At 46.0% G+C, this 14,906-nt stretch overlaps 1 protein-coding gene across 1 annotated transcript in view; it reads right to left on the bottom strand.

Moving 5' to 3' along the window:
• LRP10 (LDL receptor related protein 10) overlaps positions 1–14,906 on the bottom strand; it is a 284,353-nt gene that overhangs the window by 141,604 nt on the left and 127,843 nt on the right. Inside the window, exon 7 of the mRNA XM_078644877.1 lies at positions 8,077–8,206. Coding sequence (XP_078501003.1) covers positions 8,077–8,206 — 130 coding nt within the window. The remainder of the gene's footprint in view (positions 1–8,076; positions 8,207–14,906) is intronic.

The raw sequence follows: 14,906 nt of genomic DNA, 5'->3' as shown, positions 1-14,906 counted from the left end.
ATGAGCTGCAGGTTGTACATTTAGCAACGATTGTGCAGCAGTGTCTCCCTTAGCAGTGGTCGCTTGTATCCGTTGCAGCATACTGAAATAGTGTTTTAAGGACAGCTAGGCCTACTGCAGCTTGCTGCTTGGCTTGCACGTCAACACAATAGTGTTTAGTGAAGGTGTGTATGGTAGACCATGTTGCTGCCTTACATATGTCCTCTAGTGGTATGTTTCCTAAGAAAGCCATAGAGGCTCCTAGTTTGCGAGTGGAGTGCGCTCTAGGAGGAACTGTTAGTGTACGTTTTGCTTTTTGATAGTATATTTGAATACACTTTACAATCCCATCTGGCAATTCCTCCTTTAGATATGGGATTGCCTTTGTGTGGTGAACAGAAAGATACAAATAGTTGTTTTGACTTTCTGAATGATTTAGTCCTGTCTGTGTAGTATAAAAGAGCTCTTCTAACATCTAGGTTGTGTAGGGCCCTTTCTGCAACAGAGTCTGTTTTTTGGAAAAACACTGGTAACTCTACTGATTGGTTAAGGTGAAAAGGAGTAATCACCTTTGGCAGGAATTTTGGGTTAGGTCTAAGAACCACTTTGTTAGGGTGTGTCTGAAAAAATTGGTTCTTCTATTGTGAATGCTTGTATTTCACTAACTCTTCTGAGAGAGGTGATGGCAACAAGGAATGCAGTTTTCCATGTTAGGAATTGCAATTCACACTTGTGTAAAGGCTCAAAAGGGGGTCCCATGAGTCTTGTAAGGACAATGTTCAGGTTCCATACTGGTGCAGGTGGTAACCTAGGTGGGATTATTAGTTTTAATCCTTACATAAATGCATTTATCGCAGGTACTCTAAATAGAGAAAGGTGCTGTCTATTTTGTAAATAGGCTGCAATTGCTGCTAGATGCAGTCGTATGGAAGAGTAAGCCAAGTTGGACCTTTGTAGGTGTAGAAGGGAACAAAAAATATTCTGGATGGAAACATCCAATGGATCAATATCATTGTTGTTACAGTATATTGCATATCTTTTCCATTTAGCAGCATAACATGCTCTAGTGGTGGGTCTTCTAGCTTCTTTGATTATGTTCATACATTCTGGTGGTAAATTTAAGTAGCCAAACTCTAAGATCTCAGGAGCCAGATTGCCAAATTCAGCTGGCTTGGTTCTGGGTGCCTTATTTCTCCATGGTTCTGTGTAAACAGGGATGGCGTGAGCCGTAATTTCTGATGTGGAACCAGTGAGAGATCTAGTAGTGTGGTGAACCATGGCTGGCGTGCCCATGTGGGGGCCACTAGTATTAGTTTGAGGGACTGTTGTCTGAGCTTGTGTACTACTAGTGGAATGAGTGGGACAGGCGGAAAAGCGTACACAAATCTGCCTGACCAATTCATCCATATTGCATTCCCCTCCGACCGCGGGTGTGGGAACCTGGCGGCGAAGGTTGGGCATTTTGTGTTTTCGTGGGTGGCAAACAGATCTATGTGTGGGTGCCCCCACATTTGGAAGAATGGTTGTAGGACTTGTGGGTGCAACTCCCATTCGTGAATCTGTTGTGATTGACGACTCAACAGATCTGCTATCTGATTGTGAATTCCTGGAAGGTGTTCTACAGTCAGGTGTATGTTTTGAGGGATGGCCCATCTCCAAATGTTCTGTGCAAGCTGGGACAGTTGCAGAGATTGTGTCCCCCCCTGTTTTTGTATGTAATACATAGCGGTCGTATTGTCCGTCCGGATTAGAACAGTTTTGTTTTGTACTTGGATTTGAAAAGTTTTGAGTGCTAGGTAAATCGCTAGCAGTTCCAAATGATTGATGTGGAGCAGTTTTTGTTGGCTGTTCCATTGGCCTTGAGTTGTATAGTGCAGGAGATGGGCTCCCCATCCTGTGAGGGATGCATCTGTTGTGAGCACTATTTGTGGAACAGGTTCTAGGAACGGCCATCCCCTTGTCAAGTTTTCGGTGTTCCACCATTGCAGAGAGCGATATGTACGGCTGTCTACCAACACCAGGTCTGTGAGCTGACCTTGAGCCTGATTCCACTGTTGTGCTAGACATTCTTGTAGTGGGCGCATTTGCAGTCTTGCATGAGGAACTATGAAGATGCAAGATGCCATCATGCCTATTATTTTCATGAACACTCTGGCCTGAAGAGAGTGTTGGCATTGAAAAAGGGAGACCAAGCTCTGAATGCTTTGAATCCTGGCTTGACTGGGATAGGATAGAGCTAATGATGTGTCTATGGTAGCTCCTAGATATTGGTGAACGTGTGAAGGCTCTAGGTGCGACTTGGTGTAGTTTATCGTAAACCCCAAGTCGTGTAATGTTTGAATCGTTTGTTTTGTGTGTTGTACACACTGGTTGAACAATCTTGCTTTTATGAGCCAGTCGTCGAGGTAAGGGAAGACATGTATCTGTTGTCTCCTGAGATGTGCTGCTACTACTGCTAAGCACTTTGTAAACACTCGTGGTACTGTTGTGACTCCGAATGGAAGGACTTTGAACTGATAGTGTTGTCCTTGTATGACAAATCTTAGATACTTCCTGGGCGCAGGATGTATAGGAATATGAAAATAGGCGTCCTTTAGGTCTAGTGTTGTTAGAAAGTCTCCCTGTTGTAGTAATGGGAGTACTTGTTGTAAAGTGATCATGTGAAAATGATCTGATTGAATGTAGTGGTTTAGGGGCCTGAGGTCCAGGATCGGTCTTAATGTCCCGTCCTTTTTGGGTATTAGGAAATACAGGGAGTAGACTCCTGTTCCTTGTTCCTGTAAGGGGACCTCTTGAATAGCATCTTTTTGTAGAAGTGCTAGAACTTCCTGTTGAAGCAGTGTTATGTGGACATTGGACGCTGCCTGGATGGTATGTTTGGGGGTGTTGCTGTGAGTTCTAGGCAGTAGCCATGTTGGATAATTTGTCTTACCCACCTGTCTGTTGTGATGGAATCCCAGGGAGGTAGGAACTGTGATACTCCGCCCCCTACTGGTGTGGAATGTTGTAGGGGAGGCAGAGGGAAGTCACTGTTTGGGAGTGGAAGAGGAGCGGTTGTTGTTGTTACCTCTACCTCTTCCCTTATTGTTGTTGCCTCTGTACCCTCCTCTATAGTAACCTTTATTAGAGTGGGTTTGTGTTTTGAAAGATGACGTGTTATCTGCACCGGTCTGCTTGGAGCCTCCTCTATAAGAGGAGCGACGAAAAGAACCTCTAGTCTGGGTAGATTGTAATGCACCCATAGACTTAGCAGTGTCTGTGTCCTTTTTCATCTTTTCTAGCGTATTATCTACCTCTGGCCCGAACAATTGGTTCTGATTGAAGGGCTGGTTGAGGATGGTAGTTTGCACCTCTGGTTTGAAACCGGAAATGCGTAGCCATGCATGACGCCTGAGGATAACACTGGTGTTAACTGCCCTAGATGCTGTGTCAGCTACATCTAGTGCACATTTAATGGAGGCATTTGATATTAGTTTGCCTTCCTGTAAGAGCTCTGCTGCGTGATCTTTGTATTGATCTGGCAGATGGTCCATTAACTTTTCTAGTTGGTCGTAGTAAGCCCTATTGTAGCGTGAGAGTAAGGCTTGTGTGTTTGCTATGCGCCATATGGTTGTTGCTTGTGCAGCAATCCGTTTCCCTGACGCATCAATGATTTTTGATTCTTTGTCGGGGGGGGGGGTGTGTCCCCAGAAGTCTGGGAATTGGCTCTTTTACGTGCATTTGACACTACTAAAGAGTCCAATGGAAGGTGTCCCTTAATGTAGATAGGATCTGATGGTGCTGGCCTATACTTTTTCTCTATTCTTGGGTTTAGTACCCTACACCTTACTGGGTCTTTAAAAATATCTGGGGCATGTTTAATGACCCCCTTGATCATAGGTAGTATTTGAATAGATCTCTGTGATTGCTCAAAAGTGTCTAATTGGAAATCCTCCTCAATGGCATCAGAGTTCATTGGAACTCCGTGGTAAAGTGCAGCTCTGTTTAGTAGATGATTGAACCCAATACTATCCTCTGGAGGGGAAGGTTTTGTTGGGTAATACTGAGGATCAGGAATGTCTGGTGCATTATTTGGTTGGAAATTATATGCATTATCCTCCTTAGTATAATCTGGGTTGACATCTTCATCCTCATCTAAGGGATATGTATGTGTATCTGGTACATCATCCCCCCCACCTAAATCATACTCTTCGTCAGTGTGGTGTGATGATGCAGGAGATTAAGCAGGAGAAGTTATAGGCTCAATATATGGAGTGATAGGAGAGGAAGAAGGTGAAGGAGAGGAAGGGTGCATTGGAGATGTTGCACAATCCTTTTTGGCAGGAACCACAGTTGGAAGTGGTGTGTCTGCTGGTCTTTTCTTGTGTGGAATTGCTTCCACATGTCCAGTTTTTGGGTTGATATAGACCTTTTTCTGCTTTGGATCTGGTCTAAATATTTCTTCCTCTTGTATAGTCCTCTTCAGCGCCGATTTCTTCGGTGTCGATAGTGGTTCTTTAGCGTTTTTTGCCTTAGGAGAAGTTATTGAGTCCTGTGGCAATTTCTTCGGTGCCGAAGGTTCTTTAGGCTTGTGTGCATCAGGCCTTGTGGTCTTTGGTACCGTTATGGAAGATTTTGGCGTGGAGACAGGTTTTGTTGGTCCTGTTGCGCCGGAGTCTATCTTCCCGTCTTTGTTTTTGGAGCCGGATGGTTTCGGAGTCGAAGCTTTCGGTTCCGTTACTGTTTTTGGTTTCGGCACCGATGCCTGTTTAGGTTTGGGTGCCGAAGAGTCTTTGGGCGCCGAAGGGTGTGTTAGCTTCGGTGCCGAAGAGTCCTTCGGTGTGGAAGGATGTTTTGGTGCCAATGGAGGAGGTGGAATTGGCATATGTTGTTTTTTCGGTGCCGAGGCACCGGAAGGTGTAGTCTTTTTCCTCGGAGCCGAGCCGGAAGTCGGGGCGTTAGAGGGTAGATTTCGGTCTCGACTGGGCCCCATGGGCGGAGAGCTGACCGTTGCCTTTGGTTTGGGCAATGTCTGTGGTGCAGGGGCAGAGGTACTCACGGGTTGTCGAGATGGGATCGAGTCGTCCGAGTCCTCTGCTCCCGATATGATCTGGAGATCAGGCGAGTCTTCCTCGGCGACGAGTGGAGCCTCGTCCGCGGAGATATCTTCGAGTGGGTTCTCGTCCTCGGAGACATCCTGTTCGACGATCTCCTCCTCAAAGATGGCCTCCCGTGCTGGCGCTGATCTCCTCATCTCGTGTCGACGGGCTCTCCGATCCCGAATGGTCTTTTTCAATCGGAAGGAGGCACAGGCTGTGCAGGTCGACTCGTCGTGTTCCGGCGATAGACAGAGGTTGCAAACCTTGTGATGGTCGCTATGAGGGAATTTTGCTCGACATACCGGGCATCTCTTGAATGGAGTTCTTTCCATGAGGCGTAGGCCGTACGGCGCCGATGGGCCCAACGGCCCGCGACGATGCACCGGGATGTAGCTGGTGATGTCGAAAAGTGTCTTCGATGTCGAAAGTTGTTTGTGTAAAGTTTTACGCTTCGAAAATGTCGAAAAAGTCTTTTCTAGCAGGAGCGGAAAACTTTCATCCGAACCCAGTGGTGGAAAAAAACAATCTGAGGATGGAGTCGATGACCATGCGCAGTATTGTCCAAGGGAGGAGTCACCTATCTCGTGACTACAAAGACATCTTCCAAGAAGACAAAAACAACCTGCATCATCCGAGCCCAACACCAGGTAGCGATCTATTGCTAAATGTACAACCTGCAGCTCATATGCCTCGAACATAACGATACAGCTCTTTTGCAATGCAACTAAACTCAATGGTGGAAAAATGTAATCAAAGAGTTATCTGATGCATGGGCTAATGTGGAGCACAAGCAGACATCATATAGTTCTTTCATTGCACAAGACATCCGTTATGAATGTGAACAATATTCAAAACCTTTGCGAAAGCAAGGAGACTTTTCAGACCTGGCCAATGGATGACAGGAGAAGTGATGGATATTTGTTTCACTGATTCATGCTGCAAAGAAAAGTATTGCGCATCTCCTTCTCTGTGGAGGAGCAAGTCAAATATCTTGGAGACGAGGAAATGAATAGCAAAACAAAGTCTCAGTTGATCAAGAAGGCTTTACCCAGAGTACCAGGCCTAATGGACATCCATAAAGTAACCGATTCTTTGCCAGGTATATTCACATCTGAATGAGGATGAATCCCACTTCTGTTGGATGTCAACACTCAGGTGGGGTGTGAAAAATCCTGCTCACGAAATTTAGTACGGTAACTGCAAACACAACAATGATGGACAGAATGTGGATCAATGTCACACATTCACCCCAGTCCAAAGATCTGGGCCCAAATCCATCGTTTTTCCACTCCACACCACCCTGGGTTAGACAATGGCGATATGCAAATCAGCGCTGACCCTGTGCCCCATGGGAACAGTCCAGTCCGAACTACAAAAGCCATGTCCTTCCCAGAACGGAAACAAGCATCTGAGGACCGGCCCGGTTTCGAGGTAACACCTCTCATCAGCCCGGCTAGCTTGATTCCAGTGGTGTGGAGTGCCTGGGACTCACGTCTGAGCATCCCCAGTACACTTAGAGCGGTAACTGCAAACACAACAATGATGGACAGAATGTGGATCAATGTCACACATTCACCCCAGTCCAAAGATCTGGGCCCAAATCCATCGTTTTTCCACTCCACACCACCCTGGGTTAGACAATGGCGATATGCAAATCAGCGCTGACCCTGTGCCCCATGGGAACAGTCCAGTCCGAACTACAAAATTTAGTAGGCATGCGTTGACAATTTCCTCCATACTACACCCTGTGCATGCAAATGGCTGCATGTGTGTTACTCACCATGAGAGCCTTTTGTATGCCCACTGCTTTACTCCACCCCCTCTTTGCCTTACAGCAGTGCTTGCAGTATAACAGATAGATTAGGTAGCAATGGTGCATGATTTTCTCATTTGCATTTACCAAGCTCATGTTACAGATAAGAAGAAATGCATGAAGAGTCAGAGCGAGATGGTAAGCAGCTTTATTCAGGGATATCACAACTACCTTTCCGGATGCTGCAACTACATCTTTGTCTCCATGATGACTATCTTCTACATTTGAATCCCAAACGTTATCCATACTCCAAAGCATCATGCAGTATACCATCCATTCCCACAACTTACAAACACATTAAAAACATCTATAAACACATTAAAAACATCCATGCACACGCAAAACTAGTGCAACAGAGATAGACTAAACAGGGAAATTGGTTGTCACATGCGCTTCTTTTGGCCTACCAGCTATTGCCATTCTGAGTTACACACAACCACTGTGAGCAGAGGGCAGATGAACAGGCAAGAGCCAAATAGAAAAGCAGCAAAAAAACTCTGAGGTGGCCAAGAACAAGTTACTTTTTCTTACGAGGGTATGTGGACTTAAATAAAAAAGAAGCCACAGGCACAATCTATGTATACAAATAGGGCACAATCACATCATAAACATGAAGGAAGAGTGGTCAAAACATGAATGTAAAAGTGCAACAGTCTGAGTCGAAGCAAAAAGAAAGGGAAAAGTATAGTCTTGAATGGTGGTCATTCTTCAAGGGAATCTGATATTCTGAGGTTGCAAGTCAAAGAGCACTTTTCTGTGGGGTTTTGTGGCTTGAATCAATGGTGATAAAGATAACTGCGCTTGTAGCTGCTACCTTTAGTCTCACAGAGGTCTGAGGAATCTTTATGGAACACACAGATTCAAAATCTGGAGATGGAGTGGCGATTCAGTTTCAAGCCGTAGAACTAATATTTGAAAAAATGTAGATTGGTAGAAAAATCCAAAAACTACTGAGCCCTGATACCCCCAACCTTCTTGATAGAAAGTACCTACTCCCAGGAACCAAAACACTGGAACAGAAATATGCTATCACAGTTATCTAAAAGAAATGAGTTTGTTCACTTTTTATGTTAACTATACGACAAGTGGTAGTAATTCCCACGATATAATTATTTGCTCGGGTTGACTTGCACTTAAAGAATTCAATAAAACAGCTTTTAATATATATCCTAGGTAACAAATACTGCAGTATACTGAATAACTTACGTCATTTGGATTTTCTGTCGGGAAGTCCTCTACTGGTGGGATAACACCTTGTGCAATCAGCTGACCATAGGAGGGTGGAGCCTGCTGTTGGATGATCTCAGCATCCATGCTGGACAACGGGGCAAAGATGCTGTAAAAGAAGTGAATATATTGCTGAATACAGTGGTAGTCTCTAGGAGTGGCTGATTGGACTTTCCTTTCCAATGGATTATCTTAAATTATTAATGCTGTATTGCTTTCAGCAAACGTTAAACTTCTTTTTTTTAATACACAAATTATCCTATCACTTACCTGGATTTGAAGATATTATGGGGAGATGCTATTGAGTGTAGAAAAGAAAGAGAAGCTTATTAAGGCCCATCAACAGAGCTTAATGTAAAACTCCTTTACCTGGTTTAATCAGCCTTGAATTACTGCATGGCACAACCATGCACTTAATCGTAATGGTTACTGATGCTCTAATTCTTCTTATCCAGCTTGGATGGCTAGGCCCACATCTTACAGCGCTAATGTTAAATATCCAAATTATCTTTTAAGAGCAGGACAAGTCGGTTCTAATTAGCATCAGCATAGCAGGATTTGAGAGAAAACACTGGAACCACTTTCTGAACGTGACTTCAACCGGACTACTGACAAAGTATTTATATAGTGCACACTACCCAACTAGGCCTCTCGGCGTGGGTTCCATAAATCCTGCCTAACCAAATAAACCAGTCTTCATCTTTGTCTGATGGTAGTCAATGAGGGCTTAAACCTAATCAGCTTTGCATTCCAAACCAGTGGGCCTAGTGTACAAAGGAGAATCACCCTTGGATGAGAGGCAGAAAATTACCTTTTAGGAGAGATTTAACTTTTGTTCTAAATTCCCAAATTGGAATTTTTGAGACCAGGCATTTAGAGGAGAGGTACAATATTTTTAAGTGGATGCGAACCATCACTGGCAGCCATTTTAGTGATTTAGAGGCAACAGAGATACGATTTCCTTTCCTCAGGCCAGTGATCGATCCAATGGCACCATTTTGTGTTCCTTGAAGCTAGCCCTGTTGGCAATGTGGACGTACAGAATACATGGCACTGCAGTAATCCAGTCAGAATAAAAGCTTCAATCGCGGATTTATTTCTGATAGCACCAGAATAACAAGTCTGATTCTTTTGGGATAGAAATTACACCTGCTCAATGCTGCACCAACCTGTTTCACCACGGAGGCACTGGCATCAAAAATGAAGTCAAGGGATTTGGCCTTCTCTGCTGTTTGAGAAGAGATGTAAAAATATTTTTGGTCGAGCAATGGGAGTAAGAAGTGTCTCAATTTGTGCCGAAAGATTATCATCTTTGTGTATTAAGATGAAGACAGTTGAATTTCCGACCTGGATATTGTCAACCTAACAGTTGGTGAAGGTGTAGATGTGTGGAGGACCCAGCAGAGAATTTGATGTAAACTTGGAGTCATTAGCATAAGATTGTATGCACATCTGTTTTTCCCTTAAAGAGATTGAAAAGCGGACCAAAGTACAAATTCAAGATAAATCCTGGCACAGCAGACCCATGTCTGTCCACACAGTCTAGTTTGCTGATTTTGGTGATGCAGAGGCCTAATATAACCTGTAGACCTCAGGTGTCTAAAAAGGAGCAGACACATCTTGATGTTTTCTGTGGGGCCCCTGCCACAGTATTTAACAACCCTAGACACATCCAATGGACCTTTGTGTCAAATGCTGTAGACAGATATAAAATTACAAGCACAGCAGCTGTGCCCTCAATGACATAATGAAGGACAAAGCTGCCTCACTGCTATAGTAATAACTAAAGCCACATTGAACTGGGGACAGAATTTGATGGAGATTTAAGAGGGCTTTGAGCTTCTGTGTGGCTGACTTTTTAGAAAGTTTTTTCCTCAGTAAATGAAGATGTCAAGATCAAATAAAGCAGCAAGTGAGATGCCGGAGCCGGGAGCAAACTCTAGCATGTCAGTCCTATTGCTTAACACATCTACTATCTGGTGTGACACACTCGACGTTTCCTTATGGGGCAGGACCTGCCCTGCCGGTTTTCTTGCTTGCTTTGACCCAGGTGCACAGTGCGGTTTAGTTTCTGGTTGGCGAATCAGACACGCCAGGTGGCAGGTGCATATAAAACACCTCACTTCAAGCCCTTCCTTAAACAACCACAGAAAAGCATAGACCAGGGTTTTCCTTTTCGTGAAAGTTACCTAAAATCTAATTTCTCTGGGTTTTTGGTTACTTCCATGTTGGTGTTGTCTCTATGCCTGGGTTATATTACTGGGAGATGGACTTTTTTCCAATCAAGATGTCTCCTTTGCATTGCTGATGGCTATGACTAATTTACCATGACTACCTTTCTTCCACTTTGTTCATTTCCAGATCCTATATTTTCATTACCTGGCTGTTGCCTATATAAGGGGTTGTGTGTTAAAACTCACGTATCACAAATTTTCCAGTGAGTGGAAGTGAGGTTCTCCCTCCCTGTTACTGTCACCTGGAATCCTGCTTCATCTCCTGCAATCCTGTTCCTAGAACCCTTTTCCACCTGGATGCAGTTCTCCCCTATTCTAGTCTAGGTTTTGTATTGTCTATAAAGAAAGGGAGCAACCCCACTGCTCAAGAGACAGGGTACCACAGGTAAATAACGGTAAAGGTTCTCTGGGGACTACCAGAAGGTTATCTCAGATCACCTACAATCATATACACACCACAACTACCCGATCATACAGTGAGAAAGCAAGTCAAACACACCAAATAATGATGGACCCTGTCAAACAATTATGGTATACACAATGATAAGGAACCAACATTTATGACAAATTATATTTATATAAAAAAACCCTGTCTTTCTATACAATATAAAATCTTACAAGTCAATCAAGACTGCAATCACAAAATTTAAAAACAATATATTTTACACAAGAGACAAAAAGGTAAAAATGTGAACACAATCACAACATCATAATCCGGTTATTATAAATGGAATCCATTTCATAAATCCATTCAATGTCCATCAACGAAATCCTATATTGGACACAAATAAGTCCCTTGGATATAACCGTTTGCTTAAACAAAGGCGTTGACGCGTTTCGGTGGTGTTAGTTTAATAAAAGCCACCTTCCTCAGGACACAAGTAATATTGGTCTCTCAGTTACTATGAAAACATTGTATAAAATATACTCCATATGGAGTGTGTCTATGGCCGTACTAGGTCACTTTATAATCTTATAAGACCACTCAGAGCCCAAATCACTTCAGCTGGTATCTTACTCAAAATCCATTAATCCGGAACTGTGCAGAGTACCTCAGTCTAGATCATCTGCAAGTGAGCTGATATCCTTACTCTTATCTATAAAATTGATGACACGTGTAGTTTTTATAAGGGTATCCCACTCCCGTAGAAACAATAAATCTTTAGAAGTTCTCATAGTGGTACTTGTTCCTCCAGAATAAGGATAGGTAATCACAGACCTGGGTCTATAATGACGGCAAATAAGCCTTCAAATTCGCAAACGATGTCCTCCGTACCATCGCTCCAACAGTCAGCAATCAATCCGGGGGCCGACTGTAGGGGCGACGGTACGGAGGACACCCTTAGCGAATTTGAAGGCTTATTTGTCGTCCTTCCAGACCCAGGTCTGTGGTTTCCTATCCTTATTCTGGAGGAACAAGTACCACTACGAGTACTTCTAAAGACTTACACATAGATTCATCAATGTCCAATCCTGCGAATTCCAAATTGCGAATCGCAATTTAGAATTCGCAGAACGGCATTCATGAAGTTTTCCGATTTAAAAATGCGATTCGCAAGCGGTCGCAATCGCCGATTGCGAAAAGCCAGAAATCGGTAAAAAAAAAAAAAAAAAAAAAAGAAAAAAGAAAAATCCCAGATTCCGCCGATACCCCTGTTGAAATTGCGAATTCGATATTACCGATATCGCAAATAGCGATCTCGCTAACTGCGAGATCGCAAAAACGGGAAATCGCATCCTGAGCACAGTGATGACATCACAACCAGGAAGTAGGCAGCTCCCACCCTCATTCAGCAGTGAGAGGCTGAAGTACAGGCAGCAGTTGCAGAGCTCCCCTCCAGCATTCCCACAGGACTACAGCAGGAGACAGCACAGTGGCAAGCGTGGCACAGGATGCAGCAGGACCTGCCACCAGTGGGAGAAAGCGCTAAATAAAGTTTTCGGAGCAGGAGCTTGAACACCTAATTGAAGGTGTCTCCAAGGATCACAACCGCCTATTTGGCAGTGACTCCCGAAGGGTACCAGAGGCGGACAAACGGCGCATATGGCTGCGCATCTGCGCCAAAATGAACGCCGTGGAGGTGACCCAGCGCTCGGACGAGCTGAAAAAGCGCTGGTATGACTTAAGAGGGTGGGCAAAAGAAAAGATTGCTGAGAGGCTGGGGGAGCAATTAGCGGCAGGTGGAGGGGAGCCCACTGTCCCACCGAACACCCCACTGGAGGACCAAGTGGAGGAGACCATCAACCCACAGGCCGGCGTGGGTGTGAACCAGCTTGACTCCTCCCGACCCACCCAAGACACACCAGGTAAGTGCCATGCGACTGCAACCCCCTGTCCCCTAACATCGTCCATGACTCCAGTGCATCCCATAACAAACCCCAATCATGCAGCCAAAGTACAGCTCCATAGCGCTATTGCATTGTGGGACATGTAGTCTGCCCACAATTACCATCCTGTACCATAGAGCCGGACATGTCCAGTGAGAGTCAATCCTGCAGCGAGACAGGGAATGGTAGACTACATGCATGTAGCAAGCCTAACTGTGTAAAGAACATGTCACTAATCAACGTCCACTTCACATCACAGGTGGCGCTGATGTCCCCAGCTCAGACAGCGAGGCCCTGGTGATAGAGGAGAACACTGAGGACACGGTGGGGGATACACATCATACCCCACAGCCCGGACCATCAGGGCAACCTGCCACAACAGCGGTCATCCCACCACCCGCCCCTGTGGCCCGTGCCACTCCCGTGACAACAGGCGCTGCTGTAGCACCACACAGCCACCAGTGGGGCCTGCAACACCAGCAGCAGGTCGCCAACAAACCCGCCGCCCGCGGCTGTGAGGAGCCAGACGAGCGGTCTGCTCAGGGAGCCGCGCACCAACACATCCCGCGCTGGCAGGGGCAGAATTGTGCGAGCAGGTGGGCTCTCTATTGAGCGCAGGATGCTGAGTGCACCAGACCCAGGCACGACACCTAGCCGCCATCCACCTCCAACTGGACAAGACGGCATGTAATGTGGCACATATGACAGCAGCTGTGGAGGCCAACACTCAGGCAATGTCCAGGCAGCGGAATGTCAATCGCCGCAGACACCGCCAACTATTGACCCGCCTGTCGGCGTACACGCGGTCAAATTACCTTTTTGGGAACGCCAGCTCTCGCGACGCTCCCTGGCCATGCAGGGCCAAATGGTGCAAAGCTGCCAGGACGTCGCAACAGCCCTGGAGAACATAGCAACAGCCATGCAGGGCATGCAGGCCACTGGCCATGGCCAGGCGGGGGGGGGGGGGGCAGACGACAACAGTGAGGCAACATCAAGCCACAGCAGCCAGTCCATACCACCGGTTGTAGCTCCCCGCCGCAGCAGCAGCAGGCCCTCTGCTGCCGCACGGCAGAATCTGGAGGAGGACGTTGAGGAGGTCAGGGGCAACTACCCGGAGACGCCACTGAACTGTTGTGCATTGCAATGAGGCCACATGCTGACGCAACAAGCATGCCATACAGACTAACCTGGACATATGACGCAATATGTCAATCTTTTCACACAGAATGCCATGTTTAATGTGCAGTAACAGTAACTAAAATTCTGAATAACGTAAAGTGCCTCATGTCATTATTAATGTCGCCATGCATGAGTTGAGTTATGGGTGTGGGGAGTGGGTGCCCTAGAAATAGTTGATGCAGATTTGGTTGCGGCGCCTGTGTCCTTCTGCTGGGTTCTCCCCGCGTGCGTGACGCACATGTGCAGGTGGGCGATTGTCCCCTTCTGACTCACTGCCAGAGATGTTAACATGGATCCTGCGCTTGGTAGCAATGTTGTGAAGGATGGCACACGGCCACGATGCGGCAGCAGACCTCAGGATCGTATTTCATGGCCCCACCTGTCTTGTGCAGTATGCGGAACCTGCTTTTCAACAGGCCAAATGTCCTCTCAATACAGTTCCTTGTGCGAATGTGTGATGCATTAAATCGCCGTTGTTGTGGAGTTGCAGGGTTGAGGTATGGGATGAGGAGGTACTCACGGAGAGCATAGCCGCTGTCACCTGTATGTAAGGAGCAGAGAGTGAGTGCCTGTTCTGCGCAGCTACATGATCACAACGTACACATTTGGGGCATGTGTGCTTACCCAGTAGGTGTCCTTCCCCAAAATCTCCCCTGGCCAGTCGTGTGTGGATGCCGCTGTGCCGGAAGATGAAGGAGTCAGGTGTGCTCCCTGGGTACCGTGCCACAATGTCTGTGATTATTGTTTTGGCATTGCACACCATCTGGATGTTGAGGGAGTGGTAGCATTTCCGGTTGCGGTACATGTACTCCGTCTCGGCAGGTGGGCAAATATGGACGTGCGTACAGTCAATACATCCAATGACGTGTGGGAATTGGGCTACATTGTAAAATTGCAGCTTTGTATCATTGAGGTCCTGTTGGCTGGTGGGGAATGATATATAGTGGTGTAGCCGGGTCAGCATTGCCTCCAGGAAACTCCTTAGGCAGCGGGACATGGTGGGCTGGGATATCCCCCCTGCAACAGCGACCATCCCCAGGAAGCTTCCGGAGGCCAGGAGGTGCAGGC

The sequence above is a fragment of the Lissotriton helveticus genome, chromosome 5_1 (assembly GCF_964261635.1).
Source record: "Lissotriton helveticus chromosome 5_1, aLisHel1.1, whole genome shotgun sequence".
NCBI classification, from domain to species: domain Eukaryota; kingdom Metazoa; phylum Chordata; class Amphibia; order Caudata; family Salamandridae; genus Lissotriton; species Lissotriton helveticus.
This window is presented reverse-complemented; position numbering and strand designations above follow the sequence as displayed.